This window comes from Toxorhynchites rutilus, chromosome 2 (genome assembly GCF_029784135.1).
Source record: "Toxorhynchites rutilus septentrionalis strain SRP chromosome 2, ASM2978413v1, whole genome shotgun sequence".
Classification (NCBI taxonomy): Eukaryota; Metazoa; Arthropoda; class Insecta; order Diptera; family Culicidae; genus Toxorhynchites; species Toxorhynchites rutilus.
Window position 1 is genome coordinate 342,127,170 of NC_073745.1, and position 20,081 is coordinate 342,147,250.

Consider the following 20,081-nt stretch of genomic DNA (forward strand, 5'->3'; position numbering starts at 1 on the left):
TAGTGATTCTCAGATTTTCGTGAAAAGAGGTAGTTTTGTTCCTTTTTGCAAAATATTAACCACGATTTTTTTCATTTTTTCGTAAGGGTGATCATCTCGATTTTAGGGTGGTCCAAAAAAACTTTTTTTTTCGCTTTTTCCAAAAATAATTTCTTTTAAATCATAATTTTTGAACTATTAAACCGATTCAAATGATCAATACATCATACAATTCAATTAACAGTTTTTTTTTCAGTAAAATGATGATTTCGTCAGTAAATGATGATGGAGCAGACGACGAAACAGTACAGAAGACCATAAAAAAGTAAATTGTTGAGCATTTGTCAAGACTTTTTAAAACAAGTCCTTATATCAAAGAACAAGACTTTTTGGTCATGGTTTGAAATCCTATCCGACTGGCAGTAACGAAAGTTTCAGATCAAATTCAGAACAAGCTCATCGATCTGCAAATGATCGACTCTCAAGGTCCATTTATACGTTGCTCGTAGCTGACTTGACAATGAGCAGCTACTGAACTGGTGAACTCGCTTGACAATTGGTTAACTCGCCTTGTCCGTTCACACAGTTTGAGCTGCTGGCGAGAACTAGATACTACAGCACGGGTTCTGGGATGCCAGGTGATTTTTCAAATGTCCATCAAATAGTCGAAAACAGCAACAGATGGTTGATCCGAAATCGACCATTGGCAGTTTTTGTCTCAGGTTTTCAGTTGCATTTATCATTACACAATTTTAGCGCAAAATACACGTTGACCGTGTATAAAAATACTTTGTGCTGAATTTCTTCGCACTGAAGGTACCATCCGATAAAAGCAGATAGACAAAAGGAATTGAATGCAAAGACAAGGAGCAACAAATACAATACTGAAGGAACTGATGATCTCCGAGAGAAAAGAGCAGTGTTGAGAATAACACCTGAACAAGTGGAAACACTGGTGGATTCAACGCCAAGATACACTCATGAGAGATGTTATACCTGCAAAAGAGAAATGAGAAATCACATCGATGTGCCTTTCTTCTAGAATATCGTTCAGATTATTCTCGATATTTTTTAGAATCTCGAAAGTATCCATAGTTAAGATAATTCCGGAAGAATGTGATGCTATAGATGGCAGTCTGAAAGATTTTTTAAATTTTTATTTTTTTTGCTTTGACAGCAGCTTCGTGTACCAATTTGTGCAATGAAAATGAAAGTAGATTTACAGGTGGAATAAATACGAGTCAAATATTAAAATAATGAATGAAATAATGTATGTATTCTGTTTCTTAGAACAATACTATTTTTGCAAATGGTGAGCGAATTTTAAATGAAAATGGTGTCTGATAATGATTTTATATTATATATTTCTCAGAAAGAAAGCGTGCAAAACAAATAACAACGATTTCGTTTCGAAACTATGAGGTGTTTATTTGTTTTTCCAATAATTTTCATGTCTGTTCATATTTTAAAATTACATATTTCTAAATATCTTCAAAATGGAGACATTTCTTTAAATTTGGCATCCCTGATTGGATCTGGATTTTCTATAATGCTGCTGATGGAAACAAAACACCGTAACAGAGTGGATATCAAAGATGACATGAGCAGTGTAGCCACACGTACAGATTTATCTGGAAAGGTACAGATTTTTTAGTTATTTTTGGTACAGATTACAGATTTTCATCAGAAAGTATAGATTGGTACAGTTTTTTTCAGTGTGTGAAATTTCTCTCGATTTTATAGAATTTTATTGAATGATAGTTCTTCTTCTTGAATGGCGTTAACGTTCCCTGTGGAACTTTTGCCGTCTCAACGTATTCATTAACTAGCGTCGTTCATTAATACTTGGTTGAGATTTCTATGCCGAATAACACGCCTTGAATGTACTCTGGAGTGGCAAGCTCTAGAATACGCGTGACCACAGTGCAAGCCGGAAGAATTTTCTTTGACGAAAAATCCCCCAACCAGAACGGGAATCGAACCCGAACACCCGGCATGATAGTGTGGGACGCTAACCACTCGGCCACGGGGTTCTCTGTCCACTACAACAATAGTATTGTGCGTTCTTTGCATTGTCTTATTTTTATTATTAGTCTTACTAGCTGACCCGGCAAACTTCGTCCCGCCCAAAATTTGTTTTTTGCTATCAATACCTTCAAACATTCACGTATTCTTATTAAGTTCATGCGTCCAATCGCAGAACTGTTCATTGATTGATCTTCTAATCGACCCCGTTGAATTTACCTTTTACTAAAAAATTCCTAGTACTTCGACCAAAACTCATCATTATAATATCAGAATTTTTCCAGACACAACTCTCGTTCAAGATTTTTCATCCACTTGCAAATAACATGTTTCTCCGTTACATGGAATAAATGTTTGATACAGAAAATATGATATAATAAGGACAGACACCTCCGCTCTTCTCCCCTTAGAGAGGGGGGAGGAGTGTCTATTCACCATAGAAACGTTTCGTGCCCCCTAAAATCTTCACATGCCAAATTTGGCTCCATTTACTTGATTATTTTTCGAGTTTTGCAGAAATTTGTGTTTCATTTGTATGGCAGCCCCCTGTGCACCCGTGGCCGAGTGGTTAGCGTCTCACATTATCATGCCGGGTGTTCGGGTTCGAATCCCGTCCTGGCCGGGGGATTTTTCGTCAAAGAAATTCCCTTCGACTTGCACTGTGGTCACGCGTATTCTAGAGCTTGCCCCTCGGAATACATTCAAGGCGTGTTATTTGGCATAAGAAATCTGAACTAAGTATTAATAAATGACGCTAGTTAATGCATACGTTGAGACGGCAAAGGTTCCATAGGGAACGTAAACGCCATTCAAGAAGAAGAAGTTGTATGGCAGCCCTCCCTAAGAGAGGGGGGTGGAGTGTCTTACCACCTTACCACCAAACATTTATTGCACCCTAAAACTTCCATATGCCTAACTTGGTTTCATTTACTTGATTAATTCTCGAGAAATGCAGAAATTTGTGTTTCATTTGTACGGCAGCCCACCTAACCCACCTCACCATCTACATCACCGTTATTCCTACACATTGAATGGATGCCTAATTTGTTTAACAGAACGAATTATTGCACACAATTTTGTGTTTCATGCAACATTCACGGGAACCAATATGAAAGAAAGAATACATAATACTCGATTCAGATTTGCATTCGCTCGCAAAACATACCTCTTTTGCTCACTTGTTTTACTATTTCCACTGTAGATATCTCAGATATAGATATTGCTGGATAAATTTACTGTCCAATGGTATATATTATAACATACATTGTAAGAACGATTCTGCGTAATATGTATTTGAAATATTTTAATTTTTCGTTACATTTTTCGTAGAGTGAAACTCCTATATAGAAATCAAAGACGTAGTCCTCATCAAAACTTCGCTATACTATTCTCAATGTTCATTCATTCAATTCGCGTTGGCGGCATTGAACTTCGTGTTCTGCCATTGTGAAGCGAGAATCATAATGGATTTGCCCTTTTAAAATGAATATTACGAACGAAAATTTACTTTCCGTATCGAAAATGTTTTGAGGTATTAGAGAAACTTGCTTTATTCGCAAATTGGGCGAAAACATGTGTTTTATGGTAGAATGATGAGTTTTCGTGCAAACATCAGGAAATATATAGACAAATAGTTAAGTAAAAGTCAGGACTACGTGTTTGAAGCATTCAGCAAAGATCAAGTAATTATTTTAGTACAAAATATAACAACTTGCATCTACCTTCGGACGTATTAATCTGATAGAGTATCTTTCATTCACGCCAACTTCAACCTATAAAAAATACCGACACTGTACCTTCGAAAACGTTAATCGCTTCGGAATATATAACCCTACCAAAACCGAGGGGTGCATCCATGAACAATATACGGTAGAACGAATTTACAAAACAAAACAACAACAAAAGTATTTTTTTTTGTTTTTTCAGGAACATTTTGATTTCAAATGGATTTTTTGTGCCCACTGTTAGTCTTTAGAGACAACAAAATCGCAAAGGAAAATGTCTTTTATTCGTCTTTCCCGAATTCCAGAACCTTTATTGCGATATATGCTATACTATATACCATTAGACGGAAGCATATTTTGAACGCAAATACAAACAGTGACGAACTAAAACAAATCAATAATTTGACGAATATGTTTTTACGATTATACTCGCTGCTTGCATCCCTCCCGTTTTTGGTGAAGTCTGGGTCATGCGGACTCAATCAAATCTATTTTGCAAGTGCATTTCTGACAGCTTTTTACCCCATGCTGTCTGTGTTTCCCATGCTGTCAAACGTTTCTCCTATGAAAGGAGTAAACGTTTTCGTGACTTAGGCTTTGTTTATTTACCTTTTTTGATCAAACGATAATTCCCAATTGAAATTGAAATAATTATTGTAATTTGGGTAATTCCTTCTTCAAAATTCGAAGTTCAAAGTGTCAGTTGTGCTTTCATGATTTCAAACACTAGCATTGATTGATAAAAAAAAATGTAGTTCATTCATTTGATTTAATTCGATTGTTTTTGCCTTTCATAACAATATTTTCTCTATGTAGTGGTTTATTATAAGAAAACTAGCACTTTTTTCCCCTCCTGATTATTGGATCTCTTTTGACATTTCGATTGGATTCTTCTTGACAACCAATTTGATTCTATCCGCATGACCCAGATTCGAGCAGGGCATCAACATGCATAGTAAGCCTTCGTTCACAATTCTTACATTTTTTCGAGGCGGGCAAACGTACACGAACTCCTTTCCATTTGCCGACAGCATGGATTTATGAATGGTCGATTTTGAACAACAAGGTGAACGAAACTGACGTTACGAACAAGCAAACCTATAGTTGCAATTGACGAGCTCTGGTGGTTCCTAAAGTAAAACTGGGCAGGAACATATCTTTGGCTGCAACGATCTCTCCTGGCCGTAGCGATATGTGCTCTCCACTTTACTCTTTTAATTTCGTACTGCGTCTCGATCCATTCCTTCACTTGCGCTATATATTGATGCACTCTGAAGAATTTTAATCCCTCCTTGATGCATATATCACCGCTGTCACCACTATCCGGTAATGTGTTGATCGGAAACCATTTTATCTGTCGTATCTCATTTTTGGTTTGTGTTCGAAAAACCGTATTCTGAGAAACATTTGGTATGATATACAGCCGTGAGTTCTGGTACCTTCTGTGTTTCTTCTCTATGTAGACCAACTGGCCGACATCGGCTTTTATCGTGTAACCGACCTCTTCGTAAACCTCGCGGACGGCACAAGCGAATGGGTCCTCATTATCCTCCGATTTGCCTTTGGGGAATCCCCATTTCCCCGTGAATGATTCCACCAGCAGTACGTGCGTCAAATCCTGCGATAATATAATAGCGCCATTCACGGGTAAGTTCATCTGCCGATTTGAGAATTTCGTCAACATTCCGTCGATCCATTTCTTCTTGCGTTTCAGGAATGGGACGTGTTTGAAGAGATCAAGCATGAATTTCTTCAGGGTATACTTCTGCGGGGGCGTAGAACAAATATGATCCAAGTAGTACCAGTAAGCTTTCCTCATTTGGATGCAGATACGATACGTATCTTTACGATCGCTCGGCGACATACACAATATATATGTATTGGCCAAGTAGTCCAGGGTATGCTCCGGAATGACAACAGTTTGCGGCAAAACCATGGTGAATGTTTGAGGATGTTTCGTGCTCTGAATGTCCAACACGAAGTACTTCGAGTTTAAATACACAGAGATAGAGGTAGTCATGGGTAGATTTTGTAGTCTATGATTTACACAACGATGTCATATGACTACCTGCTTCAATGTTATGGCTATGAGTGGGTAAGTATAATTTGTTTACTGTTGATTATCGGTATTATTTTGGTTCTGAATTTCTTACATCACTTCAACTCTTACAACCCGTTTACCAGTTCCTATAACATACGGCTCTTTTCAGAACCACAATTAGGAACAGTTAAAAGATCTAAACTAAAAAAAAAGCAATTACAGTCCTACGTCAAGTTCACATCCGTGTTTCTAGGCACAGATCTTACTTTTTGTGACAATTTAAAGCATCTAGCATCCATTTTTGGAGTTCGCGCAACGTATGAGTATAATGAGACAGTGTGCAGTGAATATTTGTGGAACCACGGCGGGAAATTCGAATAAAAGTGTTATATTTGTGTATTATTTTAGCAATACCAAGATGATATTTTCACATTCCACATTTCACCGAAAATGCAACTGGTTTCAAGGACTAATAATATGATTACCCTCTGGAAATTTTATTCTATTATTTATTTAATATTATATTTTTTAAATTTTTATTATTATTATTTTTTATCATAACTTTTTAAAATAAACGCTTGTTCGTCATACGAGATGATTCTGAATGAACAGTTTGGGAACGAATGATGTGTAGCTGGACAGAATACATGCGGAAATCAGATTGCTTTGGACGGAACTCTTGGAGAAAACTAAAAAGGATAACGATTTTATTATTCACAAGCAAAATGCGTGTAACACACGGTTGAAAGTACGCAATCTAAATTTAGAAAGACTATGTATAAGCATCATCAAATACATGAGAGATTCGAGGCTAGCAAATGCTAATGTACATTGAATTCGACTCGGATTGCGTCACCTCGGCGGCTTGGGGCCGTCTCCTTGTTAGATGGTGACGTGATTTCATGATTTTTCTCTACTACAAATAATTCCAATGGTACAGATTTTTTGAAGAAAAAGTACAGACGAGAAAGATTTTTCCCCTTCTGGTACAGATTGAATGTGGCAACAGTGAACATGAGGTGTGCTTTTCGACAATGTTCTCAAGAATTACGATTTTGTCAGAAATCGTTCAGAAGCAGGTGCCATACTGACTCGAGAGACTTCATATATATATTTTTTTTTGTAATCAGATACAACTATAAAACCAAGTTTGTTGCGAATATAACTTGAAAACCCTTTGAATTCTTTCATTGTCTTACTGATATGCTACAGACTTTCTAACAAAATAATGATAGAGGAGAAGCACTGGGATTAATTTTCGTTACGGAGGAATGGAGCAAAAAAGGTTGAAAACCACTGATCTAGTCTAATCGCATAGGAATAGTGAACGAAGACTGAAAACAAGGTAATTTTGAAAATTCATAATTCAAAAACGAGAAGAAACACATCTTTGATATATAATGTAAAAAAATTCTCAGCTTTCAAGAAAAAATATAAAAAATATAGCACTCTCTATCTTTAACCATGTAAACTATAAAAACATATGCAATCAATAATTACAAAAGTTAGAATTTTTTTGCAAATGTCATATTTTTTAGCTCATTGCCTTCAATTTGCTATGTCGATCATCTAAATCGGTCCAGTGGTTCAAAAGTTTTGATGATTTTTCGAACCACCCTGGAATGGAAGTGGGCACCCTAATAAAAAAAAAAATACGGGTCTAATATTTTTCGATAAGGAACAAAACTGCCACTTTCCACGAAATCTGAGAGCCACTACAGGTATAACGATATAACGTACATTTCACTTTCAAAATTGTACGTTGTATCGAATTTTACGTTATATCGCAGAATAATAAATTACTCACAAACGTAGTCTATAATACATTATTGTGTTGCTGTTTTGGTAAAGTTAATTGAAGTCATTAATTAATAATCAGGAGACGAAGTCAGCCTTTCTCATGATGTTTTCTTTCGTACTGTTGATTGAAGCTTGTTTCATCTAGAATCCGGAATCACAAAGCCAGCTGTATTTCGGATTGATTGAAGGTGCAAAACTTGTTTTAGCATCACAATACAGATAATACATTGTTCTATCAGGAAAAAAATATTGATTTTTTTTCCTTTACACTTTGGAAATGTGTACGTAATATCGAGGTAAAATGTACGTTATATCGAGTGACGTTATATCGAGGGTACGTTATAACGAGGGTACGTTATATCGAAATTTCCCTGTATATCGATTTGACATGGAATGGTTGAAAAGAAATGACCAAAATAAGGCGAAGTTCTTCTAGAAACGTTGATGTCACTGAAGAAAAAAAAAGAAGGAAATGACAGAGAGAACATTATTTTCCGTATATTTATTTTCCCATGAAAAGAGATCAGTGCTCTTCACCAGACATAGACGCTAGCTCCGACGGATCCATCATATTAGATTTTTTAGCAAATAAATTCTATATCACGTTGAGGATTCGCTTTGAGCAAAAGCTTCAAAAATCGCTTCCGATTCATCGAAAAATTAATTACGAACAGGTGCAAAAATGGACCCATACATCATCGATGAAGGCGAAGTATAATCCATTACATGTCATCAACAGCCGCAGAAGCAACTTCTTGGCCCCAGGGGAAAGTTTCTGACTTTAATAAATGATTGAGAACGACAGTAATCGATTTCGGATTTCCCGCTTCTTCACGGCAACGCGTGAAGCACAACGCGCGAACAAAGTCGAACCCAAAATCTCTCGTCCCTAATGATTGAATCGCCCACGGGAAGCAACAGCTTTCTGCCCCGGGGAAACTTTAAGGTGGATGTCACTCTCTGTATAATCCGAAACGGAAGGGGCAACCAATTATTCTCGCAAACAGCACCCGCAAATGGAAGTGGCGGCAAATATTTGACGCAGAACAGTTTGCAATTTTTCGATCTTCCTGTCATATTTCATTCCGCTCGCTCTCCCGACGGATGCCACGTTGCAGTGCAGAAGTTTTCCGTCTCTCTCCATGGTGGCACAAACTACCCGAAGTTTTACTTTCATGCTTTGCCTTTGCTCCCCCGCATCATTTTTCTCCGACGAAACTTTCAGGAATCTCGTTCCAACAAGCGAATTGCGGGGCACACGAATAAAGAAAAATTTCTGCGAGGAATGGGATCCTAACTATGAAATACTTCCGAGTAGTTTCGCTTTCGTTTCAAGTTGGAACTTCGAGAGGATTTTTATGGGTATGCTATTTTCGCAAAGTTTCTTTCGACTACAGAAATGCTACACTAAAGACAGCCTCATTAATTTAGTGATAAGAATAGGAAATGAATTGTTATTGTAGGAGGGATAGTTTATTTTCTAACCTCAGAAGTCTTCTCAGAATGCAGGACCTGCTGAAATATGTGATTATTCAAATTGTATGTGGCATTCCTATGTCATGTTGTCAGCCGAAAAATGCGTCGTAATCCCGGAGTTGTCTTACAATCTCCCATTTTAGTGTATGTACCCGAATGCGGCTGCGGATTCCAACAGACGTAATAAAACAACGTTCATGAGGTCGTGTATGTGCGGTTTTAAGTTCACCGACAGCAATTCCAGCCGAGATTTACATGTCATCATTATCCACCCTTTCAGCAGCAATTGTCTCTCCGTCAGGACGATGGCTCAGTGCGCGTTGTTGGGGCGGCTCGTAATTAACATTCGGATCAGATGCTTTAGATGAAATGGTCGCGTTGATACCTTGGGATTACTGTGTCGTCGTAAAGACGGAGCGCCTTCCGCGCTCACAAATTCATTCCATCGTTTATCATAGCTTGTGTTCCATTAATGGTTGATGCAATAACTAAATTGGATGTTTATTGTAAAGAAAATTGCCACTATCAACATTTTCAATGCCCAACTTGGTGACATAAAAATACTCATTTTGCTTAAAACACGGAATATTGTAGCGAAACATGTCAGATCGCGATAAAAATAAACCATAACAGTTTTGTTTTGTCTCTATTTGCCATCAGCTAGACGTCACCCAGAGCAGAGAGTAATAATACCAGTTGTTCCTACAAACAGATACGGTCGCTCCCTGTCAGGATCCGCCCGGTACCCGCCATCACCCGCACTTGAAACAAATGGAAATGTCGTTAAAAGCTTCTCTCGACGTAATAAACATTGTGACGGAACGAGAGAAAAATTAAGCACTTTCAAACTGATCACGTGTTCGTAGCGATAATGCTGGAATTATTACGCTGGAACACGAAAACATGGCTACAAAGCGGTCCCTGATGTTTGTTTAATTGTACTTTGTCCCTTTGTTTTTTTTTGTTCTTTTTGCTGCCGCTGCTTCAAACGTTTTGTTTTTCTAGCTATCGCCCGCGGAGATTTGCATGATGGCAGCTTTGCGTGATTACGACAGTGGAGCTGAACACAGAAAGCGGGATGAGAACATTCTTACTGTCGAAATTAGAATAACATTATCATCAGTCATAACCATTTTGTGTGTCTGCTGTGTTGTGTTCGACGAACGTTGTTCTAACTTTTAGTAAAGGATAAATGAGCAAAACTACCCTGATTAAGAATGGAAAGTTAAAGGGCTAAAACTAACAATTCGGAAGAACGAATGATTCACAATTACTGACTAGAGGTAGATTTAACTGACCACAGTATATGAACTCTGCTTCACGGTTAGAAAATGAACTATCGGTTCGGAAACAACTGAGAAATCTATTCGATTGAACTGGTGGTAGATTCACAATGGGGTGGGGCTTACGATGGAATATTTCGTTTCTCTCCAGGCTTCTGGTGTATTGAGAATGAAATTCACGGTAGACAGTTATGTTTGTTTTCGCAGTAGTGTTGATGTAACAAATTGTATTCCGCTGTTGCTCTTGTTGTCTGATTTGATCGGTTGAGGAGCACAAATTGGATCAATCAAAAAAGCGCGTTTGGATAATACTGAACATTAAACAATTATTTAATTGTTTATTTCCAAACATATATCCGCGTAGAAATATTTCCAATCAATTGATGCAAACACCTTTGCGATCTATGAAGAAATGGTCATGGTGTAAGCATTCGGAATCTTTCATTATTTACTGTTCAGTGTTTAGATTTTCCTTTAAGTCCCATATAGTCCTGTTCGACGCAGCTAGCCTCTCTTGTATGGAATAAAAAATTATAGGAGGTTGTGTCCAAGATACGACCGCATTGTTGACGTAGAACACGTCGTTATTTTGTATAAGTCGCTTGTTTATATCTTCGGATATTATTCTATAATGCTGTGAAATTTTTGAAACAACTACTTAGTAGAATAATCTCTGAAATGGTTTTTTCATTGTAGAATCATTTGACGATAATTGATTGATGATTCATTCTTGCCCTCGCAGAACAGTACACAAGCTGTTCGCAGGTCGTACTTTGTTTCATGTCAGTACATTGAAAATTTACCTCTAACACTATTCGGGTGGCCTTTTTCGCAATTGACATACACTCGGCTACAGGCAATCACATACATGTCGCACTATTCCATTATTCCAACTAAATATACACACACTTATCTACGATCTCGATTAGCGTAGCTGTGATTATTGGTTGAGAGAGTTTTATTCCCGTCATGCGAAACCAAATTCCAAAATTCCAGAACATTTATTTTCTTGGCGAGTCGACGATAACCTAGCATTATGATTCCCACACAATTGTGTAGCTCAGAACCTTAATGCAATGGCGTCAGTTTGATGCAGTGATTGCAATGCCAGAGACATCAGCGAATGAATAACTTGATCGCGTCCACAGTTCAAGCCGAAAGAAGGCATGTGATGACGCAAAACAAGGAAGAACAAGCGATGTTCATTGCTTTGAAAACAGAACGAGACTGAAAGTTTGCCTCAGCAAGATCCACTGTTTATACTCAAGGCAAATATTCCCCTTCGTTCTTTTGCCTTTCCTTTGTTCACGGAGACTTGAAACCTTACAATTTCCCCTTCGTTGCTCGTTATTGACAGCTCTGTTCGGGAAAGCACACAAATAGACAGAACAAATGTATGCTGAAGAAGAATGTAAACATGTTGGACATCGAAATGAAGAGGAGGGTTTCAGCTGTCATGTAAGTGAAATATTTCATTGATTAGTGAAATATTTCATAAACTACACTGAAAGAAAAGGTGTCCGAAATTTAACGTGGACAGGCTTTATGGTGCTTGTTGGACGCACATGACATATCTGGCCAGAGCAGTTCTTCGCGTAGAGATAATTCAAGCGCATGCAGTCCATATAAATCCGTTTTCGCCGCACGAGTTTCGCTCTTCCGGTGATCTTCATCTTACGGAACTCGAGACGCCGTTAGAGGTAGTGCACTTGATCGCCCTTGGCTCTCAATTTCGACTATTTAACCCACGCTAGTACCTACTTCCAATCCGTGATTTCTCTAGAATTTTGAATTTTTCAACAATTTCTGTTCGCGTTTGTGACTCTAACTTTGTTCAGTTTTTTTTTGCTGCATATCTGCTTCTATTTACAATGATGTTTTGTTTTGCTTTGTATTGTCAACAAGACGTGTACCATTATCTGTATGTGGATTCGCACATTTTCTAATTATTTTCCGAATTTCATTCAGATTATTAGAATATATTTGGTTCGCCTTCCGATGTTCTAGTTTTCCAATTGATTTCCAAATTTCATTCAGATTTTCAGGTTCATATGTTTGGTTCGCTTTCCGATGCCTCAAAATTATCAAAGTTATCAAATTTCGTTATCTCTAAATTAAATTGGTAATGATAAAAACACTAATTGAGTGCATTAACTCCGTAGGCCTACGTCAAAAATGCTGTCTTGATTTAGCACCACCCTATATAACATTTCCGGGAAAGTAAACGAGTTCATCAACCCAAACACTATCTCTATTTATAGGCAATCACCTTCATTCTTCTTCAGTTTTAATGACGGCGCCTGCTAAAAATGGTACTCTTTGGCTCGAAACATGCCTGCCAAACAACTAAGCTCCTCTCCTAAAATGAAAGTTTATAAGGATAACTTATCATACAAATCATTTCGTTTTCGGATATTTTTCTTGCCTCTAAATCACCGAAATTCTTCTCATTTGTTGAAACAACATCCCACTAAGTTGGTTCATCTGACCTGGTTGTTGTCTTCCATAAATTGTGGGTGCATTTTTTTTTGCCCCACGATCCCATTTCACTTCCCGTTCTATGTGTTGTTAGAACCAAGATGTTGGATGAAGTAATTAAAGGGAAGAATTGGCACACGTATGAGGGGACGGGTTTGTGAAAATCTTTAAATCGAGTTATGAATTTACATAATAACATTCCTTTGGTAATTAAATAAATAATGGTGATGTAACGAACCGAATTACCAACTCAAAGCTAGAAGGAGTTCACGAGCTTTGTTTATGATAATTGCAAAAGGTTCCAGTATAAATATTATATTTATGATAGACGAGCAGCGATTCACTAAAACCATGATGCAAAAATATTCTATAATCTATTTATACTTTTCAAATATTTATCAATTAGAATGAAGGTTTTTTTTCGATACTATAAAATTGATCATCGTAAGCTTGTGTGAAATGAAATGTTGTTCGAACCTATGAACGTATAGTCAGAGTGGTCCTTGAAAATTTCCCACTTGATAATTGGTCGGTGTTAAGTCAGATCGGACCATGTGACATTTTTATGATTTCGAGAAAAACGAGTTTGAAGTTTGGTGCTATAAGGGGTTTTCATTGAGCGTTCAATTCAATTTCGATAAGTTATTCCTGCTGTACGCGCGATTTTTCAAATATGATAATTGTCGAATGTTGCTTACAAGATGTTTAACCTAATGCAATCAATAACTCGAAAGTTACAATTTTGCGACTTGATCCGCTCTGACTTAACATCGACCAATTGTTATTTAGTTTCGAAGTCACTCGAGAAATAATCAATGCAAAAGAAAAGATAACGTTGCTCGCAGGAAGAACACTTAAACCAAGCATCAAAACTACGATCTAACAGTAGCATTCTCCCAAAAACTCGAAGAAACTTGTCAACAGATTCCCCCATCGACAGACAAAACATTCACTGGGCACTCTCATTCCCAGCTTTGTTTTCCCAAGTTCTTAATTGAAGTGTCATCGTCATCTAATTCAAACATCTCATTGCCCTCCCACCGCATTCTCGTTCCAGGCTATCCCAAAGTGGTGACACCGTCCGGACCTGGCGGGACAATAGCAGCAGGTGCTGGAGGTGGTGGTACGAGCAGTGTCGGTCCAACGGCTCCCGGGGGAAGTGGTTCCTTTCCGGGCAGCAATGCCACCTCGATTCGCAGACAATCGTCGGCCCGTGGTTTGGACGCTTTGGTACCCCCCGGACGGCAAGGTTCATTTCGGGGACGAAACTCGCCGATCAACCCGACGCCACCGGATAAACCCTCGTTCTCGGGCTGGAAGCGGCGGCCGTCCTGGCCGGAGGTCGAAATCAAATCGTCGTCCGGGTAAGTGAGAGTTGCTGCAAACCGAAATATGTTCTATGTCTGTCTTGATGGTTTCCTATAATCTGGAGTGACTCCGCCACTCATGCTTGTTCCCAAATATTCTGAATTGGAGATTATCGATTAGATTAGTAGCACTAAATAATATTGACACTATGTTCCAATCCGCTTTATTTTTCATCGGTTCAATAGACTTCAAGCTCAGTCATAACTCCAATAGTTATTCTGATAGCGTACAATCCTGAAGTGAGACTCACCATTGAGTGGGCAGATGTTTTTATTGCCCTCAATAACAGGAAGTACGCCGACTCTCTCTCTCGACATCACAGTTTGCAGATTCCATTGCTAGCTTGACAAATTGGCACCAATGAATTGGACGCCACAGGGCAGCAAACAGAGATTAATAGCGATAGGCGCGTAACTACTCTCTGCAACATAATTGGAACATCCGGTGTATTTACGAGACACACTTCGACTTTCGCTCAGTGATGATAATTTTACTACACTAATATATCTCACTTCCTCTTGAATGAATATGTCTAGTCAAACATTTGTCCAATTCCAATGGGGGATGATTATCGGAAAACATGCGAGCAAATGTGCTCCGTCACGTTCGAGCAGACTTCACCTTGGTTCCAAACAGTGACTACCAGTAACTACGAGTAGTTCCCCCGCATCTTTTCGTGTTCCGTTCTCTCGGATATTCAGTTGTCCTCGCCCACCATCTCCTGATGAATGTGCCTAAATAAATAAAGCTAATGGCTCCCGGCTACTTACCCCTTCTTCTCCGGAAAATGCTGCAATTAGGGAACGAAAGGAACGACAGAGGGAAGGAACATATCTACCAACTTTTGCTTGTGAATGAGAACTGGCCGCTACACACAGGTGAAATATGGCGCTCTGTGGTGTCACATTCTGTAAAACCTTTGAATATTTGTGTACATTCCTTGGGTGTTTTGATGGTTGGCGTATTGTGGCAAATTTGAATGATGAATTAGGTACATTATATTGCTTGAACAACGCAAATATGAGAGCAACCTAAAAATTTCATTCCATCAAATGTGGAGGCGATCTGGCGTAGTGGTAACATCCATGCCTCTCACGCTAAAGGTCACGAGTTCAATTCTCACTCCCGACATTCTTCCAAAAATGGAAGTAAAAGTGACGAACCAGCCAAAATGAGTTGAAAGACACTATAATACAGATAAAAAAAAAAAAATTCCATCAAATGTTGTTTGATTTGATGTGTCTAGAATGCTTCTGCCAAATTTGAAAATATTTATTTTTGAACTAAAACACCAACAGCACGCGGCATTGAAAGTTTAATGAATTTACTATTCGTGCCATGAAATTATACACATTTGATTACTAAAGAGAATTGCCAGTGCGAGCTCAGCCATGCTCTCCAAGAAACTGTTATACCACATCATGAAGTCCTTATTCACCTGAGATTGGGCTTAATGTAACAATTTGTAAAATCATTCCCTAGAGGATAGATAGAGGATGCTTCAAATACTTGGTCACCATGTTTACAGGTCTGTCGGAAGCAATAATTGTGTGTTCGTTGGACCAGTCATTAGAAGGCCTATAACTGATCGGGAGTTTTTCAATACCACGGATCCACGAAAAAGGGATGGATTCCATTTAAAAATTCATAAATAAAATTCTACGCAATAACAAAATCTTGACTACAAACAGGTTGTCTAACGAGTGTTGAAAGCATTTTCCAATAACTAGGGTGATTGATGAGCTTGGAGTAAGTATTCCCCCTGTCCCACCTTTTAGATCCAAGAACATTTTTTCAGGAATTCCACAGGAATATTGAAGAGAAGGAAAGAAGATACTAGAGAAGTTGAGGCATTACAATAATTAAAGACTACCGGAATCTCCCGGATTTCACTCACAATTAAGGTGGTTTTAAGGTGTTTAGTTAGCTTATGCCAATTTAAAAATATGTTTTGATGGTGCATTTGTAATAAAGAATAAGCTTAATTTATCTAAGTTATCAATGCTATGAAAATCGTCATATAACTGAAACACTTCTTTTTTTATGTAAGTGCGTGTAATTGGGAAAAGTAATATAGAAACATAAACTCAGCACGACACATAACTAAACATTGGAGACCATGAACTTCCGAACAGATACTCTTTTTCTCCAATATTCGTGGTTAAAACACAGCCCGCCATCACGAGGTTGGATAGCGCGCAGCCTCAGTCTGCACTTATTAGGTAAGAACCCATAAATGGGTTGGTTATCGTTGCCAGACACAGAACATGGGCTCGAAGCATTTTCATAATCCAATAATATGAACCAATCTATGCTATCGAACAACTGAATGAAAAGAGAGTTTTCCGTCAGTTCAATGCCATTGTGGATAGGTTCCAAAACGTCACATCAAGATCCACACGACACATCAATGTGAAGGCTGACGCTGGAAATAGGGACAGTAAATAGGGAAAATCATGGTAAATTTTTTCAAACATATGACGTTGGTTGATCGCTGTCTACAGTCGCACCAATGAAAATGTCACGTTGTTTATTTGTCTGTTCGATGCAACGTGACATGTTGCATCATTATCATCATTACTTACTCTCTTTAGGGCACAACTGGCCGAGCATAGATTGCTTGTGCGAATGGACCAGTCAGAATGCGGAATCTTCATTTGGATAATTCTTGACATTTTCCAATTGCTCGATGATTAATTTAATTTCAAAAGATGTATAATTGTTATAATAGACACGTAGAAATATTTTCTATCGATTGATACAAATATATCGGTGAACAATAGAAAAATTGCGGAGCTTCAAACGCGATATTTTCTCTCTCATCTTTCATTGCCCGTTAAACGAACGCTGCATTTGACTCGTGTGTCGCGCTTATGTCAGCGTTTTTCGGGTCTTCCACAACAAATTATTGACTCAGAGAGTTGCCAACGCTTTTTGTTTATTTGGTACTGTCCACAATTCGCGAGTGAGCTGTTAGTGGCGAATGAACTGCAAAGTTTAAAGCCTCTCTAATACAAACAAGGAAGGAACGAGTGAGCTGCGAAACCAACTCTCACCATTCTCCTGCTCCCTCAGATATCAACAATAAACCATTAACACATTTGTTCCTATTCATAAAATGGGAACGAACCACCCTTCCAGAAAGACCTAGTCCTATGTCAAAAAACGGAATACATGAAAAACATGTTCCGCCAAAAATGTATCCCACCAATAGTTAAATTTGACTCAATGTTATGTTCATAGATTAGAAAAAAAATCAAAGTAGTTTGAAATAGTTAGATTAGTATGAGTGAACGAAAAGAACCGATTTCCTGGAAAATTGAAGTTGATATACTCAACAGGTTGATATGGCACACGCGATCAAATGCTTCATAAAAAATTTTAATTTTTAATTTTTTTTCAATTCACTCTTGACAAATTTCATAAAATACTAAGAGGACACAAAATGCTCATATTCAGGTTATTTAATTTCTTTTTATCGGAATCACCTTAGCACATTTCCAAGCTAGAAGAAACTTTGTTATTTCAAGCATAAATTTAAAAAAATATGTGAGACAACATATGGCAAAATGATTTGCACAAACCGAAACGAAATTCCACCCAACTCTATTGGATTGAATTTTATTGAATTTATAGCAGTAAGTGCTTCATTTTCAGCAACATAAAGTTTAGTTAACATTTTATTGAGAAAATTTAGACCAGTAAAGCTAGACTCATCTAATATCTGGACGCACTGTTTGTTTTACAGCAGCGCTCCTAGTGGTCAGATATGGAATGTTTTGACAGCAGTTCAATGAATCACGACGAACACGAAAAGATCGTTGTGATCCATTTTTCTTCAAAGAAGTTATACTTAATGTAGGATGCGAACAGAAAATTTATTTCGGACACTCACTTCGAAAATCCGACATGGTCAGATTCGAAAATCGCGAAGTCGTTGAAATTTGGTGAATCGACTATATGCATCGTTCTCAAACACTCGAAACTGCATATAAGGGGTTGAAAACGATTAGGGAAAAGTCAGGCCTGTCGGGTTATGATATTACCAAGAAATTCAATACCAGCCAATGAACCGTCAGGAAGAATTGCCTGCGAGTAGAATTTCGAACTTTTCGATACAGTAAATATTCAAACAAGACACCGAAGCATAATCTGTACAAACAGGAGTATTCTTCCGTACATGTAGTGGATGATGGCCTTAACCTGACCCCCCCCCCCCCCTAAATTGCAACGGTCATTCATCACATAAAATTCTCGTTCTTCGACGACTTCGGCATTGATATAAATACTTTAACTCTTACTCTATGTTTAATACTGGTCGGTGTGGTTCATGAGCGCCAAAAAAGGGGAAAACAGAGGCCCAATCGGAAGTTCCTTTTTACGACACCTTCGAGAATGGTGATCCTAAACCGACCTTCGATTTTTTGCAGCGAATCTACTGCCAATCGGGTAACATGTTTTAATATGTTTCTATAATTCTTTTATTATCCAGGAAACTCGTTACTGAAAAATAATAAAAGTTACTGTTAAAAAGTAGTGGATTTTACTAGGAAGATTGAGGATATCCTAAATTTGGAAAATTTCTCAATGAATAAAAAATCCCTACAATATCACAGCAATAGAAGAAGTCAATGTGACGATGCAAGAAGAGTTGATTATCTTCTGCTCAGATTAGCTTAAGCAGAAGCTCAACGAATGCTATTAGAAGTTCTAGTTATAACGCAACATTGAAACACAGTATTGTAAAACATTGCTGAAAAACATATTATCGATATTCTATCTTCATACCTTGTTGAAAGACTTTCAGTATGGTTACAAACATTTTGACGAAACAAAAAAAGGTTAAAAATCAACGAACGCGCAAATTTAAGAGTTCAACTCACCAATGTTGAACCGGATTTAATTAGATTTTTAGAAAATCACCAAGTTCATCCACCACACTGAATTTTTCGTGTTTTTTTATCTTTTTAAATAATGCTAAAATTTATTAAATTAATTACCTACTTGTAAGTAATTTGTTTTTGTTATTTTTATTTTTTTTATTTTTTTATCTGTATTATAGTGATTTTCAACTCAATTGGCTGGTTCGTCACTTTTACTTCCATTTTTGGAAGAATGTCGGGAGTGAGAATTGAGCTCGTGACCTTTAGCGTGAGAGGCATGGATGTTACCACTACGCCAGATCGCCTCCAGATTTTTGTTTTAATAATTGTTAATTGCACTTGATATTAACAGAATTATATGTCTATAAATTTTTTGGATTTCGATGAGAGAATGATGTCAATTCACTTAATCAACCGCAAAGTTTTTAAATTGTTAAGTATTCGGTATGCTTGAAGAATATTGACTATAGAGGTCTAAGGTATCATTTCATTCTGAAAAAGGGATCTCTTTCTCAAAATAGTTTTAGAATCCCAGGTTTAAACAATTCGATACTAGCCAGAATGCACGCACTGTTCCGTATTCACACCAAGAGCTCGTACCAGGCACCTCTAGGCTGTTATGCAACTGATCACTTACTTGTGAAATCAGTACCTGCAATTTAACTTCAACCAATTCTCTTCCTTTTTTCTTCTTTGAAAAAAAAATTAAAAAAATAATGATTAAAAACCATACTATCAAAGATAAGATCATGTAGTTTCTGGAAAAATTCTTGGATCACAAATCAATCCGCACTACTGAAAAATACATGGTTATATTGAGAAAATAATGTTTCATGACAGCCAGAAAGCTGAGAAGGTCCAACTAGGACGTGATAAAATAAGCTTCATTATGACGTTTGGCACTGAACCGCGTTCTAAATATGATCTCGATGAAACTTTTCATAATGCAAGCTATACATTACCATTGATTTCGATGAGTCTTTGAACAAGATACAAAGAAGGTGCAGATGGATCTGAACATCAG

At 37.6% G+C, this 20,081-nt stretch overlaps 1 protein-coding gene across 4 annotated transcripts in view; it reads left to right on the forward strand.

Annotated features, from left to right (window-relative positions):
• Positions 1–20,081, forward strand: part of LOC129764754 (BAI1-associated protein 3) — a 285,766-nt gene that overhangs the window by 107,035 nt on the left and 158,650 nt on the right. For all 4 annotated transcript variants that reach the window (XM_055764208.1, XM_055764209.1, XM_055764211.1 and 1 more), the window contains one exon: positions 13,864–14,170. In XM_055764208.1, coding sequence (XP_055620183.1) covers positions 13,864–14,170 — 307 coding nt within the window. The remainder of the gene's footprint in view (positions 1–13,863; positions 14,171–20,081) is intronic.